Here is a 27,341-nt window from a genome sequence, read left to right as displayed (position 1 = left end):
ATCCTAAAGGAAATCAATCCTGAATAATCGCTGGAAGGACTGAAGCTGAGGCTGAAGCTCCAATACTTTGGCCACCTGATGCAAAGACCCGATTCACTGGAAAAGACCCTGATGCTGGGAAAGAGTGAGGGCAAGAGGAGAAGGGGGCAACAGAGGATGAGATGGTTGAATGGCATCACCAGCTCAGTGGACATGAGTTTGAGCAAGCTGCAGGAGACAGTGAAGGACAGGTCAGCCTGTGGTGCTGCAGTCCACGGGATCGCAAAGAGCTGGACACGACTGAGCAACTGAACAACACAAATCATCTAAGCAATAATCCAACTGATTCAGCCTTGCACCCCTGCAGGACACTGTGGTTACCATGTGGCTAGCCAACTAAATATTCGAACAAAGAGGCAAAATCAGTGGCATCACATGCAGCCTCCCAGCAACAGCCTGAAGAGATGGAATCTCCCCTCTTACTTGGTTCCTAAGCTTTCTTTTTATGGAACTCTAGCAGCCATTTAGAACTAATTTAGATTATTGGCTTTTTTGCTTGTCTCTCCAGACTATTCCCAACTACAGCTTCACTTCTGGTTTTAAAGCCCTAAAAACTCTACAGGAAACAAAGGCTAGAGAATTATGAATTGGACACGCTGAGTACCAAAAAGTAATGCAAAGGAGGAAATCTTTCTGCACTGGCAGAGCGGAACAAATTGACTTACAAGCTGTTCATTCCAAACACTGCTAATCAGTGTACTTTTCAAATCCCAGAATTAATACCAAAGTGGTGAGAATAAAACTAGGCGCCTTTCCTGATAGGCAGGACAGGCATGAGACTTCCTGAATAAATCAACAGACAAATGAATAAACAAATTTAATGGGAGGATATTTGATTTTGACTCAGACATCCTATAAAATCCTATAGATTAAAGCCAGCTGTGGTTGACCACTGTGCTCTACAAGTATAAATGAAGAAGCATCTTACAGAAAGGGATCTAAAGCAGAGTTCAACATTCAAAAAGTCTTAGGGAGGTACGGAAGGAGTGTGGGAGTCAGTACACTATCTGATATCATAGAAATGAAGGTATCAAGAACAACAGTAATTTTGATTGCTTTATTAAAATGTTCCTCATAGAATTCTTTACAAAAACATTATGTCCTAAAAAAGTCACTCAACAAATATCAAGACCTTCTATGTATAGGACACTGATGGAAAAAGCAAAGGAATCTGTGTTCCTGATCCTTAATACAACTCAAAAATATGCAAAATTCAGAAAGGTCAGTTCAAAAGCTTAAATTTTCCATCACTTACAATTTCAATAATGCTGAAATTTTAATTTAGTATTGTGCTTATAGTGCTATCCCTATATTTTGTTCATAAGAACAAAAGCCCATCATTCCCTGCTATATAAAATATTCATGTTCATAGTTTAGAGATATATTTATATAAATATATTTATATAAAACAAAATCTTCTGAGTTGCAAATAAATAAAAAAATCTTAAAGAAACCAAAACACTATCAAAGTTAAAATTATAATACATTTCATCCATTAATTCTAGTATAAGTTTAGACAGAGTTTTAGATCTTCTTCACGAAAGAAATGTACGAACTGTACCCTTGATTGTACCTCTACAAATAGGGCATTTTCTTAGAGAAGGGGCACAGTCTTTGCAAACTACTAGATGACCACAAGGAATAAACACTATGGACACTTCTTTGTCCATACACACTTTACATGTTCTTTCTTCTTGTAGTCTCCTCAACTGTTCTTCCATTGGTAAATCTAAGAAGAGAGAAAAAATGTTAATAAAAGGCAATTTGCTGCTTCTCCTCCAATGAAAAGCCAAGAAAATAAAAAACAATGTTTTCTTCTGGTTTAAATCATTAATATTTTACCTGAAACATTTTCTGTAGGAATGTATTTTATGTCTTGTTGCACTAAGGGAGCAAAAGCAAAAGCATTACTATTACAAATAAGGTTAACAATATTTAGTCACAGAATATATATTTTTAAACTAACAGTTTGGACTCTGCCCAAACACTATAAATAATTTTCAAAATGTCAAGGCAACAAAAGCCTTCTATCTTTTTGTACAAGTATTAGTTTACAAATTAGGTTGAATTATTTTCAATAACCACAAATTATTAATATGAGCATATTTTTCAATTGACCTAGAAAGTTTCAAAAGTAATTTTTCAGCACTCACCAAATAAACGCTTGTATAACATGGGATCAATTTCTTGTAGAGAGTTTTTGAATATGGTGGCTGCAAAATTTCCTTTCACTAAAATAGTATCAATCAGTTCTCTTGCTTGTAAAGATGTTTGTGTTTTCTGTTTAATAACATCATGTTCTTGTTCACTAATCACCCTGGCAGTTAGGAGACTATCCAGAATTGGAAGCACACAAGTCAGATGTTGAAAAAGTGCCATTCTGTTCTTCCGGATTAATGACAGGTCATCTTTATAGAAAAGAACACAAACATAATCACATTCAAACTCTGTCTGCAAACTTCCTTCCACATATACACATATAACTGAATGAAAACAACCATAATTCAGTATCAGCACTGAAGTTGATTGCTAGCTTGGCAGTACCAAAGTAGAAAATAACTCTATTTATAATAAGAACTAATGCTGAGCACTGTGGTAGGCACTTCACATGTATTAACTTATTTCATCTTTACAACAGCCCAGCTCAGTCAGTAAAGAATCTGCCTGCAATGCAGAAGACCCTGGTTTGATTCCTGGGTTGGGAAGATCCCCTGGAGAAGGGAACAGATACCCACTCCAGTATTCTGGCCTGAAGAATTCCATGGACTATATAGTCCATGGAGTTGCAAAGAGTCGGACAGGACAGCGACTTTCACTTTCACTAGTGTCCTTATTTAGTAGATAAGAAAACAGAGGCACAATGAGGTAAGTAAACTGCTAAAGTACATAAAACTAGCAAAAGTCAAACTGAGGCAATTTGGTGTCATAATCTCTGCTTTCAACAATTCTGCAATACTGCTAATCGTTTAACCAAATAAACCTTAGAGCCAAATGAAATTGAAATTTCAATCCAATCTAGTCCAAGTGGAAAAGGCAAAATCAAGAGAATTAAAAATGACAGATTTTTTCTTAAATTATCAGTCACCCATAAAACTTCTTTAAAATTCCATTTAATTATTATTTCCCCAAATTATACATGGTATCACCATTAGCTCAATATTTTATAACAATGGGGAAAAGGCACTAACAACATTTTGAAAAAGAAATCCTACTTGTCACACCTTCCTGTGCTATAGGATCACTATATTCTCCTTAAAAATCTAGATTTTGTATCTACTAGTAAAATATTTTATATTTGAAACTCTGCAATTGCATTATCTTTATGGAATATGACTTATGAATCTAGGTTTGTTAATTAACTATCATATAGTTTTACCATGATCCATTAAGCTTTACTATAAAATAAAAAGAGAAGTTGAGTTGTCTAAAGAAAGATTATTTGAGTGGAGATGATTGATATATTTTAGAAACTCTGACTCTCTCAAATAGGAACGTGAATAAAACCATTTAACAAGGAACACCATTTAACTAGTGCCTAGTCAGATGGTCCAGGCTCAAGATACGCATTTCAAAGAGGATTGAAGCTCTGAAAATAAAAGAGAAAACGAACAGAACAGTGTCTGGGTAAAAAGTCAATGTTTCACACATACCTGCTGAACAAATGAACGATCAGGGTTAGGCAATTTAAAGAGCAGTTGGAACAAAGAAATTTGAAGTAGATTACAGCAGAGGGATGGAAGAATCAGAATTTACCATATTGTTAAGTAATTTATTATAAAGAAGTAGCGATATATTAGAAAATTAAAGTATAATTTTATATTGAAGTATATCCATTTTAAAGTTTTTTATTTTTCTAATTACATTTTACTTAAACTAATAAGTTCTCTGAAATTCTTAAGATTTCCAAAATTAGACTGCTACTGACTGAGGAAAATAGTCTCACTTCAAAGTCATAGGCTATATTATAGCTTATAAGAAAGTAAAGACTTGAATACACCTTTGAAACATACTATTCTTTTATTCTGGAAAAAAATACCCCAAGTTGCCTCTTTAAGTGCACATTTGTAAAGAAATCACCCACCTACCATTCTCGGAAACTAGAAATTAATTAGTAACACAAATGTAAGAATTTTAATTGTCATTCAAAAAATATTTCTTGGGCACAGACTGTGCAGACACATGAAAGTTATCTTATACCATTTGTTGACTTGGAGTTATCTCTGGAAACCATTGATTTTTTTTTTTTGAAGAAAAATAAGTATTTTATAGCTGGATGCCTTTAGACTTCAAAGAGTTTTTAAACAGTTATGGAGATGAGTGTTCTCTTCTTTAAGCAGTTGTTCACTGACAACCAGTGGTAAGAATGTGACAACTACAGGAAGGACACGCAGTCTTATCTTCCCTTTAAAATGAAAAAGAACTTGGCAAGGCTGGGCAAACTTGGACTATATGCTGTATTGGTGACATGTACAACTGAACAAGTAAGTCACACTTTGGTAAATAGAGGATGCTGTATCATCATGATCTGATATGTCAGTCTGGGTTGGCCAGGGGTAGATTTATCCAGGAATGGAGTGGACAATCTCACAGTCAACTATCCTGGGAAGAAAGAGGTCTCAGATGGCCATGGACAAGGGAAGGGGTGCAAACCTTTCTCATTCTGGGCTTTGTGGCTATTTGGGGGCCTCCTGAGAAATCTGTACACAGGTCAAGAAGCAACAGTTAGAACTGGACATGGAACAACAGATTGGATCCAAACTGGGAAAGGAGTATGTCAAGGCTGTATATTGTCACCCTGCTTATTTAACTTATATGCAGAGTACATCATGAGAAATGCTGGACTGGATGAAGCACAAGCTGGAATCAAGATTGCTGGGAGAAATATCAATAACTTCAGATATGCAGATGACACCACCCTTATGGCAGAAAGTGAAGAACTAAAGAGCCTTTTGATGAAAGTGAAAGGATAGTGAAAAAGGTGGCTTAAAACTCAACATTCAGGAAACTAAGATCATGGCATCTGGTCCCATCACTTCATGACAAATAGATGGGGAAACAATAGAAAGAGTGACAGACTTTATTTTGGGGGGCTCCAAAATCACTGCAGATGGTGACTGCAGCCATGAAATTAAAAGATGCTTGCTCCTTGGAAGAAAAGCTATGACCAACCTAGCCAGCATATTAAAAAGCTGACATTACTGTGCCAACAAAGGTCCGTCTAGTCAAACCTATGGTTTTTCCAGTCGTCATGTATGGATGTGAGAGTTGGACTATAAGCTGAGCGCCGAAGAACTGATGCTTTTGAACTGTGGTGTTGGAGAAGACTCTTGAGAGTCCCTTGGACTGCAAGGAGATCCAACCAGTCCATCCTAAAGGAAGTCAGTCCTGAATATTCATTGGAAGGACTGATGCTGAAGCTGAAACTCCAATCCTTTGGCCACCTGATGAGAAGAACTGACTCATTTGAAAGGACCCTGATGCTGGGAAAGATCGAAGGTGGGAGGAGAAGGGGACGACAGAGGATGAGATGGGTGGATGGCATCACTAACTCAATGGAATTGAGTTTGAGTAAGCTCTGGGAGTTGGTGAAGGACAGGGAAGCCTGGCGTGCTGCAGTCCATGGGGTCGCAAAGAGTTGGACATGACTAAGTGACTGAACTGAACTGAACTGAGCCTTGCTTGGGACTTTCCTAGTCATTTGTGTAAACTGGTCAGAGCTACACAGAGATCAATCAGGAGCTAGGTAGAGAGATTCATGAGGATGGGTTTAGGAGCACCAAGAGAGCACACATACAGTTATGGCTGTCAATTGCCATGTGTGATATAATGTCCTTCTGTGATCCCTAAATCTCCAATAAGAGCTTGTTAAGAGTTGTAGTCTGTTTTCAGCTGTGTTGAAAGGACTCTTAGATCTGGTCCATGCTTGAGAAAGAGTGGCCAAGGAGGGATCAACATTTCTCTTTGTCCAGGCCAAAGTGATGATGGAAGCAGAGCAACCAGATGAGAATGAACATGCTGAGAGGAGAGAGTTTTCTGAAGGGCAACAGAGCAGAGCTAACAAGACGACATGGCTAGCATGGAAGGTCACAGGCAACTTGTCTTGAGAGAACGTGAAACAGTATCCCAGCACTCTTTTAAATAATAGAAAGACACTCCAAAGGGGAACTCATATTTTGTGTGAGCAAATAGGAAACTTAATGATAATTTGTATATTACTTTATAGTCACAGGTTGAGACACACTGTTATGCTACTATTAATAGTTGTCCCTGATCCCACCCCAATTTACAGTGAAGAGGAGTGAGCAACTAGTCCGAGATCAAAAATGTGCCATGGGCTTCCCTGGTGGTCCAGTGGTTAAGAATCCACCTTGTAATGCAGAGGACACTGGTTGAATCCCTGGTCTGGGAAGACTGAACGTGCCAAGGAGCAACTAAGCCTGTACACCACAACTACTAAGCATGCGCTCTAAAGCTTGAGAGCTGCAACTGCTGAAGCTCGAGTCCACAGAGTCCATGCTCCACAACCGGAGAAGGCACTGCAACAATAAGGCAGGCAGCACAACTAGAGAAGCCCACGTGCAGCAAGGAAGACCCAACTGCAGCCAAAAATTAAAAAAAAAAAAAAATTTTTTTAATGTGCCATGAATAATTATATACACAATCAATTATTCAGAGTAAACACAGAAATTAAGCAAAGGCAGGAAAATTTGCTTTCACTCAATATATATGATTTCAATTTACTAATAAGCAATCAAATATAGTTTAATGTGAAGAAAGTTTTCAGAATTCAAATGTAGAAGACTGAACATAAAATCCAATTGGATTAATGAGTATATTTTCAATAACATATACAGTGGCATCCTTATGGAAATAGAGACTGTAAATAAATATGTGTACCTGATTCTTTTTCCTCAGTTGCTCTTTCTTTCTCCTCTTCCCTTATTTCATCTTCTGCATTAAGTAAATCTAATACAAGATCACTGATGGTTTTATAATTCTCTCCAGTCATTAGGATTTTACTCTGAACAGTCTGCTTTACCAGCCTTCTACTAAAGCCCATTTCCAAAGCAGCTTTAACCACAGGTGTATTCATCATGACTGAATCTTCTGAATGGTTTTCTCCAGGTCCAAAATGAATAACTATACAAAATAAGGAATTTAACACATTATGGGAGAGTTTGTATATTTTCTAAATTGTGATTTATTTATTTATTTTTCTTTCTTTTTTTTTAATTTTATTTTTAAACTTTACAATATTGTATTAGTTTTGCCAAATATCGAAATGAATCTGCCACAGGTATACCTGTGTTCCCCATCCTGAACCCTCCTCCCTCCTCCCTCCCCATACCCTCCCTCTGGGTCGTCCCAGTGCACCAGCCCCAAGCATCCAGTATCGTGCATCGAACCTGGACTGGCGACTCGTTTCATACATGATATTATACATGTTTCAATGTCATTCTCCCAAATCTCCCCACCCTCTCCCTCTCCCACAGAGTCCATAAGACTGATCTATACATCAGTGTCTCTTTTGCTGTCTCGTACACAGGGTTATTGTTACCATCTTTCTAAATTCCATATATATGCGTTAGTATACTGTATTGGTGTTTTTCTTTCTGGCTTACTTCACTCTGTATAATAGGTTCCAGTTTCATCCATCTCATTAGAACTGATTCAAATGTATTCTTTTTAATGGCTGAGTAATACTCCATTGTGTATATGTACCACAGCTTTCTTATCCATTCATCTGCTGATGGGCATCTAGGTTGCTTCCATGTCCTGGCTATTATAAACAGTGCTGCGATGAACATTGGGCTACACGTGTCTCTTTCCCTTCTGGTTTCCTCAGTGTGTATGTCCAGCAGTGGGATTGCTGGATCATAAGGCAGTTCTATTTCCAGTTTTTTAAGGAATCTCCACACTGTTCTCCATAGTGGCTGTACTAGTTTGCATTCCCACCAACAGTGTAAGAGAGTTCCCTTTTCTCCACACCCTCTCCAGCATTTATTGCTTGTAGACTTCTGGATAGCAGCCATTCTGACTGGCGTGAAATGGTACCTCATAGTGGTTTTGATTTGCATTTCTCTGATAATGAGTGATGTTGAGCATCTTTTCATGTGTTTGTTAGCCATCTGTATGTCTTCTTTGGAGAAATGTCTATTTATTACAATATCCAAAATATAAGGCCCAGAAAATATGCAGGTACTATTTTTGTACTACCTTTCGTAAATTTAAAATAATGGTATACATATTCAGTCACTAAAATAGGAACATGGAACATTGTATTCAGATACAAAATATCCATTATCTGGCATAACTATAAGTGGGAGAAAGAAATAGAATGTCGGTGCTGGTGGATCATCCCAACCAGTATTGAGATTCTTTTTCCCCAAGTTGAATGAACAAATGAGCTTTCTAAATTAAATATGTTTTATATAATTGTGAAATAGGCCAACTGTCATCACTCATCTCTATTCCTGCAGTGGCCTTCTACAACACTGTTCCTATCTAATTTATTCTCAGTATTGTAATCAGAATGCCTTTTTAAAAACATAAATCTGAATTTCCATAAATTCCATCAACAATTCCTTTGCCTTTAAGGTAACATTCAATTGTACCTTATAAGATCTTACACAGTCTGGACCCTAACCCCTTCAGCCTCACCACTGGCCACTTACTCAATTGTCTTCTAGCCCAGAAGTCACAAACTGACAGCTGCTGGTTCAAATTCTGCCTATTGTGCTAACTACTGTTAAGCCAGCCTGCTTCATTCATTCATCTCTTCACAAATCCTACTTCTATCCATACAGAAGTTTGTTCAGTTCTTCTAATTTGCCTGTTCTCCTTTGTCACTTAAGTCTTTCACGTGCTGTTTTCTCTGCTGAGAATATTCTTTTCCTCCGTTTGTTATTTGGTTAACTTTTGTTCTTCTGTTTGCTTCTGTGCTAAGACAAATACTTCTTCTGGAAAGGCTTTTCTGATCCTCCAAGTCTGGACTAATGTTCCATATGTGCTCTCTGAGCCCACTTTATTTTCTGCACCATTATCCTATCTGTGCATTTTCCTGTATCCCTCAGACTAGCAGCTCATGAGAACAGGTGTTACATTTATTCTGTTCTTTGTTTCTCAGGACAGCAGAAGCACAACAAATATTTATTGAATTGAATTTAACACTAGATAATGAAGAAGGGCTTATTCAAATATTGGCTCTATCACCTTTTAGGTTAAGGTAATAGGTCACTTAACCTCTCTGAGCCTCCAAGTCCTTATTGAAAAAAATGGGAATATTATTTTCTACTCTCCATTTCATAGAAATAGTATGTATGCAATCTTATGCCATAGTGTATCTGTTCCCACACTGGTCTGAAAACTGGATGTATGCAGTTTGTTAAAACTAGAGACAGTCAAGCCCCACTTTTAGATACTACGATTCAATTCAGTAGGGTTAAAGTGAGACTAGAAATCTATATTTTTGGAGTTCCTCAGGCAATTATGATATGCACTAAGGTTTGAAAAATATCAAGTGTATTTGAAAATTCATTGTAAATTATAAATCATAACATAAATGTATATTATGTAATTATCAGCTTTCAATCTTAACAGTATCAAATGATCCTAATATTTAAATGTAGCAGTTATTATTAGTATACATACTTGGTGACTCTGTATTTTCATCTTCTGGATTGTCTGAAGTAGATAACAGCTACAAAAAAAATGTACATAAATTAAAATGTAAATTTCATCTTACTCATTGCAATAAAAATTAATCAAGAGACTTGTTCAATTTATTGCATACTGACTTGTTTATTGGGAACATGGTTTTTTATGTCAAAAGCAGAATTTTATTTACATTCAACAGCAATTCTGTAGGCCATAAACTACTAAGAATTTCTTCACATGTGTGTATGTATTAACAAATAAAACGCATTTTCATTAAGGCACAAACAGGGTTATACCTTTTCAGTGATCTACAAGACAATCATTGTTTACCTATTATCCCAAAGATCTTCCATTTTCTGGGTGTTTCTTTGGGATAAGCTGGATCAAATATTAGTTCCATTGACCATGGCTAGGAAGTGTTTGACCCTCAAGCTATTCTATAAGTTCTTATTTGCTTTTCTGGGAAGATTAGAAAGAGCAATACAATTATCTTCCTCAAATCCTTTTAAGAAAAATTTATATAGTATAGCTCATCATCATGGTGATATAGAGTGTAACTTAAATGCTACTACCTAGTCAATTTTTTCCTCAAGTAATTCAATTTATTACAACTTTATTAGAGTAATATTCAGAAACACAACTTAAATACTATTTTTCAGAAGGTTTCTAATTTTGGATCTGCTGTTATCCAAAGAATAGCACTCGCTACTATTTATTGACTATGCCAATGCCTTTGACTGTGTGGATCACAATAAACTGTGGAAACTTCTGAAGGAGATGGGAATACCAAACCACCTGACCTGCCTCTTGAGAAACCTATATGCAGGTCAGGAAGCAACAGTTAGAACTGGACATAGAACAACAGACTGGTTCCAAACTGGGAAAGGAGTACGTCAAGGCTGTATATTGTCACCCTGCTTATTTAACTTATATGCAGAGTACATCATGAGAAACGCTGGGCTGGGTGAAGCACAAGCTGGAATTAAGACTGCCAGGAGAAATATCAATAACCTCAGGTACTCAGATGACACCACCCTTATGGCAGAAAGTGAAGAACTAAAGATGAAAGTGAAAGAGTAGAGTGAAAAAGTTGACTTAAAGCTCAATATTCAGAAAACTAAGATTATGGCATCCGGTCCCATCACTTCATGGCAAATAGATGGGGAAACAGAGGAAACAGTGTCAGACTTTATTTTGGGGGGTTCCAAAATCACTGCAGATGGTGACTGTAGCCATGAAATTAAAAGACACTTACTACTTGGAAGGAAAGTTATGACCAACCTAGATAGCATATTCAAAAGCAGAGACATTACTTTGCCAACAAAGGTCCATCTAGTCAAGGCTATGGTTTTTCCAGTGGTCATGTGTGGATGTGAGAGTTGGACTGGGAAGAAAGCTGAGCACCAAAGAATTGATGCTTTTGAACTATGGTGTTGGAGAAGACTCTTGAGAGTCCCTTGGACTGCAAGGAGATCCAACCAGTCCATCCTAAAGGAGATCAGTCCTGGGTGTTCATTGGAAGGACTGATGTTGAAGCTGAAACTCCAATACTTTGGCCACCTGATGCGAAGAGCTGACCCATTTGAGAAGACCCTGATGCTGGGAAAGATTGAGGGCAGGAGGAAAAGGGGACAACAGAGGATGAGATGGTTGGATGGCATCACTGACTTAACAGACATGGGTTTGGGTAAACTCTGGGAATTCGTGATGGACTGGGAGGCCTGGTGTGCTGTGTTTCATGGGGTCACAAAGAGTTGGACACGACTGAGCGACTGAACTGAACTGAACTGAGCACTCTCTAAGATCATGCTGGGTGTTGAAAAAAAAAGTGTATTTTTAAAGTGATTCTGGTCTTTTCACTAAAATTTACTCTCTGTAATTATCAGAAAGTCAATTTAACAAATGATTTTAAAAAACTGTCCCTTACCTGTTCAAGTAGATGAGGGTAACTGGCTTGAACTCGACTAATGAACTCTTGTCCTTTAATTTGTATTAAGTACTCACACCTAAAATGTAAACAAAATTAAATCTGGTTATTTATATTTAAACAAATTTAACTCTGGTTATTTCAATCAGGCCATTTGTAGCCTGGTAAATATTTCAAATGAACATAAGCGTAATTATAACCACTTGACTATTCATTTAGCATATAGGAAGTGGTAAGAGACGCTGCAGTCAAAAGCAAGATATCATCAAGAGGAGGGCTGTAATTGGTAATCAGCCAAGGCTGAGGCAGGCAGAGGTCGTGAGGCTCTCAAGTCTACTGAGAAAAGCAAGGCTGTCTCCATTCCAAGTTCCCAGCTGCTCTCTTCAACTGTTCTCTAAGATTCCTAAAAACACTCTGAACACTAATAACAAGGAAACAAGGTAGAAAGTTCCCTAATAAATGATACTGTTCATACATAAGGTATGTGTGTATGTTTAAAAGCTGAAAATACACAAAAAGAAAGAATTAGGAAGATGAGCCCATTTTCTAGTATGTCAGACATTCACAAGTTTGGCATTTCCTAGATAATATATATCCATTGTCTAATTTAAGTACAAAATGAATTCATGACTCGATCAAAGCAAAATTATCAGTTCTTTATATATTCACAAAATTACCACAATAGAAAGCTAGCAGCACATTTTAAAAACGTCTATGTTTTTTAAAGGTATTCTTTTTAATTTTTGAAATCTGAAATATTTGGGGAGTGCAAAGTTGTTACAAGGGAAGACCAGTATTAAAAACATATAATGTAAACATTTGGCAATCAACATTAACAAATATTAGAAGTGTTGACCATGAAAAATATAATTAAAGGCTACCTGATTTTAATTTAAAAAGAGTGAAAACAAGCATGGAATAATCAAAAGACATGACAGCAAAATGCTATGCAGTGACCAAAACAGATGAAATGGATCTATATTTACACTGATGACTCTGTTTCATATTGCAATCAGCCTGGTACTTCTGATCTCTTTCATCCATCTCTTTTTTTCTTTTTATCCAAAGCACTTATTATATTCCAACATGCTATATAACTTATTTATTAAGCTTGTATTAATTGTTTGATCTCTCCTGCTATAAGTTTAGCATATGAGACCAGTTTTGATTTTGTTTTGATTTTGATTTTGTTTTGATTTTGTTCAACCAAGTATATTAAATATCTACAACAGTGCCTGGTAATAGGTAATTACCTACTGAGTGTTGAATAAATGGAAATATGTTTAAGACATAATGTTGACTGAAAAGTTTCAAAATAGTACATGTATCTAATTTATATAAAATTTTATACATTTGAGATGTTTTTTGGAGGGATGTTCATGAAAATGGTAACTGTGGTCATCTTTAGGTGGTGAGATTTCTTGACATTTAAATTTTTTCTCTCTGTACTTTCCTAATAATGTGTGACTTGAGTTTATAATGAGCATGTTATTTTAATATACACATATTTATATTAATTACACACACAAAGAAATCCTGAACTATTTATCTTAAATTTCCACCAAAACTGTTTAAGCAGTTATTTTTCTAAGTAAGCCTCCCTAAATTTATTCACAAATGTATTTTTGAAACAAAGGCAGACTAAAGTAACAGTTGATTAAGTTACACACATAAAACTCATCTTACACACATGTGCATAGGAAATCTGAAAATAATTACCGTGGAAACCACTTGGCATGTTCCACCCATGGATCATCTCCAGATTCCCAACACCTCAGTCCACCATCACAGCAAAAGCATTTCACATCATCACTGTGACCTAAAATTAAATTTGGACCAAAACTTATGAATCCATATAATTCTACCACTAAAATGTATAAGATAAACATGTTGAATATTTTTTTTTATTATCAGATTAAGCTTCTTACCCACATAATAAAAACCTGCGCTTGCAAGCTGCTCAGGATGAACTGGAACACTAGAGGGCCAGCTGCAGAATGTTTTAATGCGGGCTGCATATGTCTGCATGCTCAGATTAGAAGCAGTGTACCTTGAAGTGCCTTGGAGCTGATTTCCTAAAAACGGACAGTTGGGGAAATGTCTCAGGTGTTCTGACATAGCATCATCCTTCGGTTCCCAATTGCTCAATGTTCCACCACAGGCAAAGCAAGCCACTCTATCTCCAGGTCCTATGTAATAAAAGCCTGCTTTTGCCAGGTCTGTTGGTGACAGAAAAGTCAACGGCCACATCTGGAAGGTAAGTAATCTGGCTTTTTCAGTATTCATTGCACAAGGGTAGGAACTTATCCTCAAGGCAGAAAAGTCCTGATTTGGTCCAGAGTTTAAAAGATTTGATGGAAAGCTTGAATAAGAGCCACTGAAGTAGCCACTGTTTTCCAAGCTGGGAAGTAGTGAATGTGTGGAATTCGTTAATGAAGAATGAAAAGTAGGCTGAGAAGAGGCTCCTGAAACGTTAATTGAATTTAGATTCTGAACAAAGCTACAGCTAGGATACAACTTTTTATGCTTCTCAATGGGATTGTCTCCTTGTTTCCAGTTATCCAGCATCAGTCCACAACAGAAGCATTTGACTTTGTCTTTCACACCAGTGTAATAAAAACCAGCACGAGCAAGACTCCTTTCTGAGACAGGTACACCGGCGGGGAAAGTTGAGTATGTTGACATTCGGTAGAGCTCACATGAAAAGTCATACTTCAGTTCAAACATGTTGGCACTCTTCATCAAATTTGATAAGAATACGCTATTTTCTACTATATTCATAATGAAATGGATGGGGAGGAAAAGGGACTAGTCTTTCTCTGGGGAGGTAGTTTTGTGCATGGCTTTTGATTTTTATTAATTTTAGTACTAGGTTGAACACTTAGAACAGGAAATCTTTCATTCTTTTTTCTTCTATGCATTTAGGATTACAGCATGGCAAGATTCTAAATCCTATACTGATACATTTTAAGGGACAATTATGTACAACTTGTACCTCTGCATACTCTTGATATATACAATGTAAACATGATGCTACACAGTACCTTGTGATGAAAATTAAAACCTTCATAAAAATGTAGAATGCGTTAGGTCATCAAGACGCCATTTTGTGTCAGGTGTCTCCACAAGTAGGTCACCCTCTCCACTAATATGCTTCATTGACATTCGGTCAGCCTGAAGATAAAATGTCTCACATAGTTTGTTTTGGCAGAAAGCTATCCTGCATAAGTGTCCCATATACACAAGAATATTCAAACTATACTTATTTTGATTTTTTTAAATTGTGAAATTTTGGAGCCAGGGAAAAGAAAGTGTAAAACCTACCTCAAAAGGAGAAAAGAATGGATTATTATATTTCACTGACTCTAAGGCACATGTTTCAATATCTCTGTTATGGAGAGGTATCTTACAATCAATGGCATATCACATTTTAATTAACAGGATTTTTATTTCTAGGAGGTACATAAAATAATGGCGTGCTTTACAAATGATGACATCTTAGATTCAGTGAAATATAGTATATCCTAAATCTTGCTCAAATTAATTAATTTTTCTTCCTGCAACCATTTTAATGGGGAGAAGAAAACAATCCAAAATTTTCTTCCAGATGAAGAACTTAAGTAGTAACAGAATTGGCTCACAGATCTTAAGACCTGGTTTCAAGATTTATTAAATAATAATTACTTCCATAGATAGGTACCTGACTGCTGAGTCATAGTGATGCCTCTAGATCTTAGCAAATTAAACATTCCATTTCAAATAAACTATCAGAGATGGGTATATTTGCTCATTTGATCTTTTAGGCTCAGCTCCATGCTGTTGAAAGCCAACATCAAATCTCCTGATAGTGAATTTATTTTTAAAAACAGTCAAAAGTCAGAGTGCTGAGTCTCCAAGCTAAGATGGATAATAAATTTTAAACAAGCAAACAAAAAACAGATGGATTAAAAAAATTTGGTTTTGGTCAGAAACTATTTCACAGATAGTATACCTTGAACCAGAATTTATCTTGACAAAACATAATAAATTTACTTTGTCACAATCCACTTCTTTTGAACAACAGAGACCTCAAAATCCAGAATTTCTCAATTAAAACTATCTACCAGTAGGCAGGTCTACATCGATAGTATCAGTAATGACCAATAAACAAGTCATCATGGTTCTTCCAGAAGTGATTTGCAAGCATGTTTCCTGGGTCTCATATATATTGAGGCTTTTTACTACAGACTTCAATGCTTTCTTTCCAGGTGGCATCAGAAATATTAGTGATTATTTCCCTCAAAGGTGAATTATTTTGTTTAACTTCAGTATTCCTTTTATTAGTCAATAATTTTATACATTGTTATAAAATGTGTAATATTATTTGTGTTATTTTAAAATATAAAACTCTTGGTGTTATTACTGTCTCTATGTGGTGTTACGACTATCTCTGTGTTTCTTTCTGAAGTTTGTTCGTTTACCAAAAAGTAAACATCCACCCATCATTCTAATTCTAATTATTCTCAGAGATAACAACCCATTTGAACAAACTACATTTTTGACTTTCAAAATATCAATAGGCTTAGAAATGGTTAATTTCTTTACCAATCATCACGTTTATCTTTCATACTTACTCTTATTTTGTTGTACCTATCAAAAAGTTTTGGTTTTGACATTTCTTTGTCACTACAGAAATCTTTTAACATGCCAAAGGTTTTATATGCATATTTCTCTAACTTAGCAGAAGGCTGAATATTAATTATTTGTTCTAGATAACTGTCATTCATTTTTAAATCTTTACCAAATACAGGTACAATTTTTTTCTATTCTACACAGCAGCCAGTAGGAAACTGCCTGGCCAACTCTGAAAAAAAGTATTTCAACAATATGTCTCGACTACAATCATTTCTTTATATCCACAAGTCAAATTCAGAATCAAACCTATTATTACTGTGTAATTATACCTCTCATAACTAGATCATATTTTTTAAATTAACATTCTTTGGATACAAAAAACTCCAGTTATCTACTTTGTTTATTCATGCACAAAACTACCTCCCTCAGATCAGACTAAGTCCCTTTTAAGAGTTTTAGGCCTCCATTTTCAGATGTTTTGCTTTATAGAAAAAACTGGAAAAAAATTTAGAAGTAGAACAGTTCCTCTCTTTTGTAAAACCTGTTTAAAAAAAAAAAAAGACAGTTTTAAAAGTCAAATAATTCATAGATGTTACACTATAATCACTTTGTAAACATTTTTCCAAAACAGAGCACTAGTATTTACTGAATGTCTACCATATACAAGTTGGTGTACTAGCCACTGTAGAGGCCAAAAAATCCCAGACGAAAACCAGAGGCCTCAGATTGGTGGCCAGCAGAGGTATTATGTTTGGCTTGCACAGAATTAGACTCCAGCATTTCACTAATTTTTTAAACTTTTTATTTTTAAATTAACTTATAAAGAGAGAAAATTCATAAACATAAGAATTTTCACACATCCTATACTCAACTTCCTCCAAATTAGCATCTTATATAACCATAGTATAACTACAGAAACCAGGAAATTAACACTGAAACAGTGCTATTAATTAATCTGTATGCCTCATTTGAATTCCACCAGCCTTCCAAGTAAGATTTTTCCTGGAAAAATATCACTGTATTTTTCAATGTTTTAGTTAATTACCAACACTTTTTGTAAGTAAGAGATTTCCAGACTTCCCCAGTGGTCAAGACTCCACACTTTCACTAAATGGGACAAGGGAATTAAGATCCTGATGTTAAGTGGAGGGGCCAAAAAAAAAAAGTAAGAGATTTCCCATGACATTGTAGATCCCAATGCTCTCATAAAAATATCAAAAGATGTCACTATGCCAGGAATATATTTCTGGATGGCAACAATAAGCTAGTGCTAAGCCATGGCTGCACCCTTTTGGGAGGGTACATGCACTCCCATTTGGCACTCTGATACAGAGATTCTTTTCCTTTATAGTTTAGTACAAATAATGAGTATAGTTTCCTGTGCTATACAGGAGGTCCTTGTTGATTTTATATATAGAGAGAGAGTAGTGTGTATATGTCAACCCTGCTGCTGCTGCTGCTGCTAAGTCGCTTCAGTTGTATCTGACTCTGTGCAACCCCACAGACAGCAGGCCACCAGGCTCCTCCGTCCCTGGGATTCTCCAGGCAAGAACACTGGAGTGGGTTGCCATTTCCTTCTCTAGTGCATAAAAGTGAAAAGTGAAAGTGAAGTCGCTCAGTCATGTCCGACTCCTAGTGACTCATGGACTACAGCCTACCAGGCCCCTCCATCCATGGGATTTTCCAGGCAAAAGTACTGGAGTGGGTTGCCATTGCCTTCTCTGATCTTCCTAATTTATCCCTCGCCCTTCTTCCTTTTTGGTAGCGGTAAGTTTGTTTTCTATGCCTGGGGAAAACCACTCTCAATATGAGTAACACCAATGGCTTCTTTCCCAAAACCAGTGGAATTTTTCACACCTGACACTGGGGCCCACTTCCTCCAACAAATGTTCTAGTTCCTTGGCTTCTCTCTCGGAATTCCTCTTTCCTTTCTAGTGGTTACTTCTCAGATTGGCTCATCCCCAGTCACGCCTCTTCTCACTCTTCACTTCTAGTGGGCAACCTCCTTGATGCCAGGGATACTGGATATGTCTTCCTCTTGGACACTTAGCACATCCAAGTGATACTGGAGGTTAAGTGTGCCTTTTGTCTCTAGCTCGGTCTGTAAAGAATCAGCTTGCAATGCAGAGACCCGGGTTCCATTCCCAGCTCGGGAAGATCCCCTGGAGAAAGAAATGGCAACCCACTTCAGTATTCTTGCCTGGAGAATCCCATGGACAGAAGACCCTGGCAGGTTACAGTCCATGGGGTTGCAAGAGTCGGACACCGCTTAGCAACTAAATCATCAGCCCCTAGTCTGCGGTCTCCTTCACGGCAGAACTGTGCAGCAGCTCTGTGTCAATCCTCCTAGCCCCACATCCATCCCGTCTGGCAAACAATGAAGACAGTAAGAGTTTCTGTTGAGAAGTCAATGTCAGCAAACTTGACTGAGCCCCTCAAGGACCGCAGCACCCTCATTTGCATGGTACTAAGGACATCAATTTTACATTAATGACTACAAAGTCTGCTAGGTGATGGTTTAGTACAGGCTTTGGAGTCAGACATCCTGGGTTTCCAATACTCATCAGTGTCCCCGTACCACAGGTGTGACCTTGGGCAAGTAAATCTCCCTGAGCCCAGAGTTTTCTCATTGTCAGTGGAGATAAATATGGCAACTGCTTCGTAGGACTGTGAAAAACCTGAAAGACACATGTTAAGTCTTTTGAGAGACTCTTTGAGTACACTAGGTCTTAGAAACACCTAATGTTAGCAAAAAATAATGACAAAGTTAATATTACTGTTAGTTTAGCATCAGGTACAGAGAAGGCGATGCACCCCACTCCAGTATTCTTGCCTGGAAACTCCCACGTACGCAGGAGCCTGGTGGGCTGCAGTCCATGGGGTCGCTAAGAGTCGGACACGACTGAGCGACTTCACTTTCACTTTTCACTTTCACGCATTGGAGAAGGAAACGGCAACCCACTCCAGTGTTCTTGCCTGGAGAATCTCAGGGACTGGGGAGCCCGGTGGGCTGATGTCTATGGGGTCGCACAGAGTCGGACACGACTGAAGCGACGCAGCAGCAGCATCAGGTAAATATCTCCAGCACTGTAATAACTAGATTAAGAGCACTACAGGATTTCCAGGCCGATTATCAGTAAAACACCAAAAATCTGCTCTTTCCGCCATCACTTGGGAACACTCCTCCGTCTGTTCATTAAAGACTCTACTAAGTCCTTACTATGGCCAAGCCATCTGGCACCGGCTGAGGCCAGTGATACCTCTTGGGCTTAGTCGCTCAGTCCAGTCGGCTCTGTGCGACCCCCATGGGCTGTGGCCAGCCAGGCTCCTCTGTCCAGGGGACTCTCCAGGCGAGAGCTCGGGAGTGGGTCGCCATGTCCTGCAGTGATACCTTTCGGCCATCCATTAAACCAACTGTCAAACACCCCCCTTCCACTGACTCACGGCAGAAGGAAAACAGGAACTGCACACCTGGCAGGAAGGAGGAAGGAAAGCGAGTGTCGGCGAAGCAGGGCCGGAGCCGGCGGCCCCCAGAGCTGGAGGGCAAGTCTGGACGGCGGAGGCGGCGGCGCGGACCGGCCTGAGGAGACCGGCCTCAGGAGCGCAGCCGCGCCAGTCAGGGCCGCCCGGGCTCGCACTCTGTTCCCGCGCCGGCTCGCGAGACCCGGGAAGAGCCCAGACCCTGGGGGTCGCGCGCACGGGCGCGCGCACGCTCACTCACCGCAGTTCTGGTCGCCCGACCGCCGCCCCGCGCCGGTACGCGCCAGAGGGGATGTGCCGGCCGAGACCTGGCGGGCGCCACCCGTTGCCCCCGCCGTTCGGGGCGGGCCGGAGGCTCCCGCGGCCTTTTAACCGTCTTCCCCACCCCCCCACCCCGGCCCGCCCCTTCCCCACCCCCTCCCCGCTCCCCGCGTCCCGCCCTCCTCCCAGCGGTTTGCTTGTGAGCTGGTGCTTTCCTCTGAAGTCTTAGGGGAACTCCAGCGGTAATAACCACACACACTTCCCCTTAATCAGAGGCCTGGCAGACCCACTCGGGGATTTCCATGACCCAGAAAGCGTGACTGTTTCTTAACCGGGGCGGATCGACGTGGCATTTACTGAAATACCTTTGCTTCATTGTTCGTGGGTCAGAGGAAATCTTGATAATCTGTGAGGGGGCAAGATGATCATTGGTCAGCCTGACTGGAAAAGGTGCATCTCCCCACGTAATAAAATATTAAACTTTGTGCAAGCTTTCTGATTTGTTTTTACTTTTCTAATTGTAAAGCATGAGTGGAAATGTAGGGGTTTTGTTAAAAAAATCACAAGATTCTCCTTTTCAATTTATTTTTAGTCTTTGAAAAGAGATTACCATATTAGTTTAGTGGGAAAAAAAATTTTTTTTTCTGGTTGATAAGTTGTTTTTATAACTAGGGTGGAGTTGGCTGTAAAACAAATTCCTCTTTGTAGCCTTCAGTTTCACAGGGGAGATGTCTACCATGATAGCCTCATAAAAATCTGAAGTCAGAGTCTCACTGCACTGTCATATTTTCCTCAACATTTCCTGCCTAAGGAGTCAATTTAAACACATATCTAAAGACAGTGCATGCCAGGATAACAGATTGGGAAAGCTCACCTGATTTTCCTGCCTTCCAGTAAATTAAGAAAAAGATACCAAGCACTAACGGCAGAAGTGTAATGTTACTTAGTACTTCTACTCTCCTGTAGAAACAAGGATGCAGTACAGTCAGGATGAGCAGGGGTATCTTCTGTGTTAGCTAATTTGGCTGTCCATAGCAGATTTCCAGCTGGAACTATATAAAAAAAGATTAAGTTTACTTGTGTGAAGATTTTGATTCATTTTGAGCCTGCTTAGTTCAACATTTTATAAGCCATTTTCAACTCTCCTGTAAGATGGTGGAAAAAAATTTTGTGGTCTTTATATATGTTTATAATTATGTCGGAGAAGGCAATGGCACCCCACTCTAGTACTCTTGCCTGGAAAATCCCATGGATGGAGGAGCCTGGTAGGCTGCAGTCCATGGGGTCGCTAAGAGTCAGACACGACTGAGCGACTTCACTTTCACTTTTCACTTTCATGCATTGGAGAAGGAAATGGCAACCCACTCCAGTGTTCTTGCCTGGAGAATCCCAGGGACAGGGGAGCCTGGTGGGCTGCTGTCTGTGGGGTCGCACAGAGTCGGACACGACTGAAGCGACTTAGCAGCAGCAGCAGCAGCATAATCATGTACCCACCAAAATAATTTTGGAAAACTGTATTTCTCTGCACATTTTTAACTTAGCATTAAAACACAAAAGTCGTAGTTGCTAAGGAACTACTAAATCTAGACATTGATGTCTTAGGATAAGATTGATCAACAGTCTTTCAAATGTATTCAGTGGACTACAAATACCATTTGATAACCTTCATTATTAATATATCAGTTCATCTTTAATAATTGGAAATATTCTATCATTGCTTTTTGTCCTTGAACATTCTGCTTCCCCACAGAATTTTTGTGTTTAAAATGGACATCTTTATGATCCCTCTGGCACAAATTTCTGAAACAAACATGTATAAATTGAAATTTAACTTTTTTCCTATGATCATAGGCTGTAACTCAAAATTTTCTCCTTGACTACATTATCATTTATATTACTTTCAGTACTTATATTCAAAGTCAGTTGGTCAGAGCAATATAAACATATATGCTGATATAACAATATACTCATAAAAAATGATTCTTTTACAAATGCAATCTTAATGAGGGCTGCAGCTTATATTTGAACAATTTATTCAAGTGTGTGTTCATGAATATTACTTATTAGCAGAATATTATAGAGTTCAGCATAGATTCACTTCCTTTTTTTAATTTCCAAAGTTTATGTGTTGAAAAATCTTTTTTACATACATAGACTGGCCCCCAAAAAATGTTATATCAATTTTTTCCAAAATTTTTAACACTTGTTTTATAGCTCCAAAATTATTTAGTAATCTTTAATCCTAAAAATGGAGAAGGCAATGGCACCCCACTCCAGCACTCTTGCCTGGAAAACTCCCATGGATGGAGGAGCCTGGTGGGCCGCAGTCTGTGGGGTCGCTAAGAGTCGGACAAGACTCAGCAACTTCACTTTGACTTTTCACTTTCCTGCATTGGAGAAGGAAATGGCAACCCACTCCAGTGTTCTTGCCTGGAGAATCCCAGGGATGGGGGAGCCTCGTGGGCTGCCATCTATGGGGTCGCACAGAGTCGGACACGACTGAAGCGACTTAGCAGCAGCAGCAGCAATCCTAAAATGCAATTAGGTTTCAATAGACAACTCATTTTGTTGAACTCGTGACTTGGAAACCACAGGTATTTTACCCAAATAGGATTGCCAGAGTTAGCAATACAGGAAGCCTAGTTATGTTTAAATTTGAGACAAACAACAAATAGTTTTTTAGTATAATTATGTGCCATGCAATATATTATTCATTGAATATATTAATCATTGATTAGCTAGAATTAAAATTTAACTAGGTGACCTGTATTTTATCTGATACCTATACCCAGATATATGGCATCACCAACTTGATCGACATGAGTCTGAGCAAGCTCCGGGAGTTGGTGATGGACAGGGAAGCCTGGCATGCTGCAGTCCATGGGGTTGCAAAGAGTCGGACATGACTGAGCAACTGAACAGAACTGATACCCAGATATTAAAGTCATTCATTTTTCTCAACATTAACACCAGTTATTTCTGACCGTCCAGGAATATTTTACACCCTTGGCCAAAATTATACCATTTTAAAACCCAAGATGGGTGAGAGGTGGGCCTGTCTTTTTTTAAGAAGAAAGAACCATTGCTAAAAGGTTGGTTGGAAGACAGAATAGTCCTCGCGCCTCTAACAGCTCTTGTTTTCACTCAGATCTGTTTTAGGAAAAACTACATGCGGAAACTGAGGATCAGGTTGTTAATTTCCTTAAAATTATTTGAGTTCCCACTTCCCCAAGACTAAATTTTTGTAAATACTTAGTAACTTTGTCCAAGGGAACACTATCCCAATTTAAAGATCATGGCCTAATAAACATTGAACTATTATTAGTTAATAGGATTCCCACCTTCTTCACTTTAGTAATGAAAGTTGGGATCAGATCTGTCAGGGCCTAAAGTAGATGAATATGTCTCCTTTGCAAAATTTTGCACAACTTTATTGGTTTTTTTAAAGTACTTTTTAAAAAGTAATTTAAAATAGTAATTGTGATCAAGGACTGTATTTATTTCACTTGCCGCATTGTTCTAATACTAGAGCGGAACCTGCAAACAGAAAGAAAGAAAGTGAAAGTTGCTCAGTCTTTGCCGGCTCTTTGTGACCCCATGGACTATAGTCCACAGAGTTCTCCAGGCCAGAATACTGGAATGGGTAGCCTTTCTCTTCAGGAGATCTTCCCAACCCAGGGACTGAACCCAGGTCTCCCGCATTCCAGGCGGATTCTTTACCAGCTGAGCCACCAGGTGCTCAATAAATCTTTGTTGATAGACTGACAAAAAGGAAGTCAGTCTATCCGCTTGGGCCTTCTCTAGTCTAAGAAAGTGAAGTGAAAGTGTTGGTCGGCTCAGTCGTGTCTGACTCTTTGCAACCCCATGGACTGTAGTTCACCAGGCTCCTCTCTCCATGGAATTCTCTAGGCAAGAATACCGTAGTGGGTAGCCTTTCCCTTCTCCAGGAGATCTTCCCAACCCAGGGATTGAAACGTGGTCTCCTGCATTGCAGGCAGATTCTTTACCATCTGAGCCACCAGGGAAGCCCTTCTCTATTCTAAACCTCCACCCAAATGTTTAATAATGTAACATACCTTATATTTTCCTCTAACCCACTTTGACTATATGAAATATTTTGTGTAAAAAACCCTTCTCCTGCCAATACCCAACTTTGCTAATCCAAATATTCTTTAGGGATAGAAATAATCAATGAAATATTTGAAGAAAGTGACAAGGTGGCCATTACTATCTCTAGCTTGCCAATTTTTCTTCTATTTGCAATGTGCAAACAAGGTATAAGAAGTGTGTGCAAGAGTTTTCCACCCCATTCCTGGTTTGGAACTTTTATAATTTTTAATAGTGGTGTGTTCTCAACATCCTCTTGTTAAGTAATCAACTTAATTTTTTTCTTGAGGGTAATCATGATAACAAACATTCTTTCTCTGGAAGGAACTTCATATAATATTGCTGTAACATCTTCGGATCCAATATAATGCTAGATCGCTGTAAGTTTTTACGTTTTCAATTTTAGAAATTAAAATCAGTTGAACATACATGTGGAGGTTCCTTTCTGGACTCTATTCTGGTCTATTAATCTGTCTATCCTTTGCCTATAACATACTGTATTGATCACTGTATCTTCATAGTAAGTGTTGACATCAGATAGAATAAGTCTTCTAACTTTGTTCTCAAAATTATTTTGGCTATTCTAAGCTTTTTAAATTTTTCTATAATTTTTAGAATTATTTTGTGAATATCTTTTTTAAAGTTCTTGAGAATTTGATTAGCATTACATTCAATCTATAGATCAGTTTGAGAATGAGTGACATTTTATTGTTATTGAGTCTTTTAATCCATGAGCATGGTATATCCCTTCAGCTAGCCTTCTTTAATATTTTTGTTTGTTTTCAGTATGAAGATATTTCTCATCTTTTGTTGTTTATTCTTAAGTATTTCATATGTTGATGTTATTTTAAATACTATTTAAGTTTAGATTTTAATTGTTAATAGTATTTTTAAATTCCTTGTTTAGTTATTTCTTGTCAGTATGTAGAAATAAAATTGAATTAAGGATCAGGATCTACCTTGCTAAATTCACTTACTATAGTCATTTCTTAGATTCTTCTTTATTTTCTTCAGTAAACTCTAATGTCATTTGTAGAAATAATCATCTCTTTTCCTTTCTGATTTCTATTCCTATTTTTTTCTTGCTTTATTGTACAAGTTGGGCCCTCCAGTACAATGGTGAATAGGCTTGATTAGTCAACCTCCTTGCCTTATTCCTGACCTTAGAGAAAAATTGATTTCTCATAGATATTCTTTATTAGATTGAGGAAATATATGTCTATTCTTAGTTTACTGAGTCTTTTAAAATCATAAATAGAAGCTATATCTATAGATATGACCATATATTTTTGTCCTTTATTCTATTAATATGAAGATTTACATTAATTTATGTGTTACTTCAGTCTTGCACTTCTGAGATCAGTGCCACTTGATCATGATGTAATATCCTTATTATATATACCTGGATTTAATTTCCTAGTATCTTGTTTAGGATTTTTGAGTTGAGGCTGGAAAAGAAGAGCAATAAGGGGGAAAAAATGGAAATAAGGTATTTGAGATACCAAGATAATGTAGGTTATAACTAGAACAAAATACTTATATTTAGTAGAGAAGAATTAATTAAAACTCATCAATTTACTTACTGTGTAGTTGAATGAAGAGAAACACGTGCAATGTAGACTTAAACTACATTTGATCCCATAAAGTAACTATTACTTACTGACAGAATTTTTAGAACAACAGCAGCTGTGGAAGTGGCCCTAGACTCACATCAGCCAAGCTCTGGAGTAGGTCACAGGTAAAGCATTTAGTGGCTCCCGCAGCTTTGGGGTTTGGTCCATGGAGAGATAAAGCAGGTCAATTCATGTTAGAAGGCTGGAAACCACTAAGTGTCTTCCCTAGGAACTGATCAATCATTACAGGAGCCAAACTAGCACAATGAAAATGTTGGGACTGACAGTCCCCCTATGGTAGCTAGGAAATAGCACTCTCAGAACTGGGGAAGCTTGAAGGCTTGAACTAGGCTAAGAAGACTGGCAGAGGTTTCAGGAGAGAGATATTATGCAAAGAGCTCTAAGTATATAGGAGGACTCTAGTGTTGCCTGTTTCCCCATTTTCAAAACTTTCCAGCTTTCCGTGGCTGATTCCATGCCTGTGTAGGTTTGAGTACATTACTAAGTCCCAGAAGCTTTAAAAGCTGAAGTGAGCAGTTCCAAACGTCTCCCTCCCTCATTCTACCATATTCTTCACTGATAAGGTATAGAAAAAGGAACATAAGAAAATACCAGGCTTGTTAGGGCCAAGCAGATTCTCTGCTGTCTGAAGAAAGGGTATAGGATCATAGCCTTCTCTCCGTGGCACTGGGGCAAGCCAACAGAGGTTCTTCTCTTAGGTTTGTGTACTCTAGTCCTGGGCAAGTGCATTTAATAGGCCTTTTGAATTGGGGGCAATGGAAACAAGACAGCTGACTTGGTCTTGCAACCTCTGAATTAAATGGGCATGCATTTTTCTCCAAATGAAAAGCTCTTATTCCTCCAGGAAACTGGAGGCAGTGCTTGGTTTGGCAAGTCAAGCCAAGCTTGATGGGCAGTGTTGAGGTGTCTGAAGGCAGCAGACGCAGGAGGCTGAATTGCAGGAGGTTCTGCAGTGGCACTGGTAGAACTCTGGAGCCAGATGACCTGGCTTTGAACCCACTTTCCCCTCCCAGCTATATGGCTACAGCGGACACCACTGGCACTCAGCCCAGATCTCCCTTACCTCCCTGTACCCCGAAACCCCAGGTGGTGAAGAGCTGCTAACCGCTTGCACTTGTGACCTAAAGTAACACCCTTGGTTGACAAGACTCTGAGACCACTAGCACAGCTGCTGTCATTGCCATTCCCTGCCCTCCCCACAGTGGGTCAGGCTAAGGCTCAGCTTATTCCCCCGCCCCGCTCGTGACAGGCTTTCTTGAAGAGTGGTAGGTACACTCTCAGGAGATTACATGTTCCTGAATCTAGGTGCTAGCTTCTGCTTCTAGAAAGCTTAACACAGTGGTGGCTAGAGCAAGTTACCCATTACACTCTAGCTGTAATATTGGCTTAGTAGTAGTACATACCTTTTAAGAGTGTTACAGAGATTAGATGATTTGAAATTTATGAGAGACTTCAAAAAGTTTCTGACACGTAGAGTCAGTTTGGTTCTTACTATGAGAGGTTGATGCCATCTGACATAAAGATATGATAGTTCTTCACATTTTCAGAATAGGTAATTAGTACAGTTGTTTTGAGAATCATGTTTCTCAGCCAAATTTGTGTCTTGCTTATACCATTAGTCA

General features: G+C 38.4%; 1 protein-coding gene across 4 annotated transcripts; it reads right to left on the bottom strand.

The window, feature by feature from the left end:
• Window positions 1–1,081: 1,081 nt before the first annotated feature.
• BIRC3 (baculoviral IAP repeat containing 3) lies at window positions 1,082–20,112 on the bottom strand. 4 transcript variants are annotated; one of them, XM_027563943.1, is made up of 9 exons: window positions 19,709–20,112; window positions 13,552–16,778; window positions 13,343–13,442; window positions 11,624–11,702; window positions 9,691–9,739; window positions 6,937–7,179; window positions 2,193–2,447; window positions 1,882–1,923; window positions 1,082–1,768 (listed from the first exon to the last, which is right to left on the bottom strand). In XM_027563943.1, exons 2-9 carry the CDS (start codon window positions 14,402–14,404, stop codon window positions 1,575–1,577), a joined length of 1,815 nt encoding a protein of 604 aa, XP_027419744.1. In that variant the 5' UTR covers window positions 14,405–16,778; window positions 19,709–20,112; the 3' UTR covers window positions 1,082–1,574. The 4 variants fall into 4 exon arrangements, with proteins under 4 accessions (XP_027419744.1, XP_027419743.1, XP_027419745.1 ...); XM_027563942.1 differs by having other exon boundaries at window positions 19,959–20,062; XM_027563944.1 differs by having other exon boundaries at window positions 19,682–19,906.
• Window positions 20,113–27,341: the final 7,229 nt, after the last annotated feature.

This window comes from Bos indicus x Bos taurus, chromosome 15, assembly GCF_003369695.1.
Source record: "Bos indicus x Bos taurus breed Angus x Brahman F1 hybrid chromosome 15, Bos_hybrid_MaternalHap_v2.0, whole genome shotgun sequence".
Lineage (NCBI taxonomy): Eukaryota > Metazoa > Chordata > Mammalia > Artiodactyla > Bovidae > Bos > Bos indicus x Bos taurus.
Note: the sequence above shows the minus strand (reverse complement) of the source record. Positions and strands in the feature narration are given on the sequence as shown.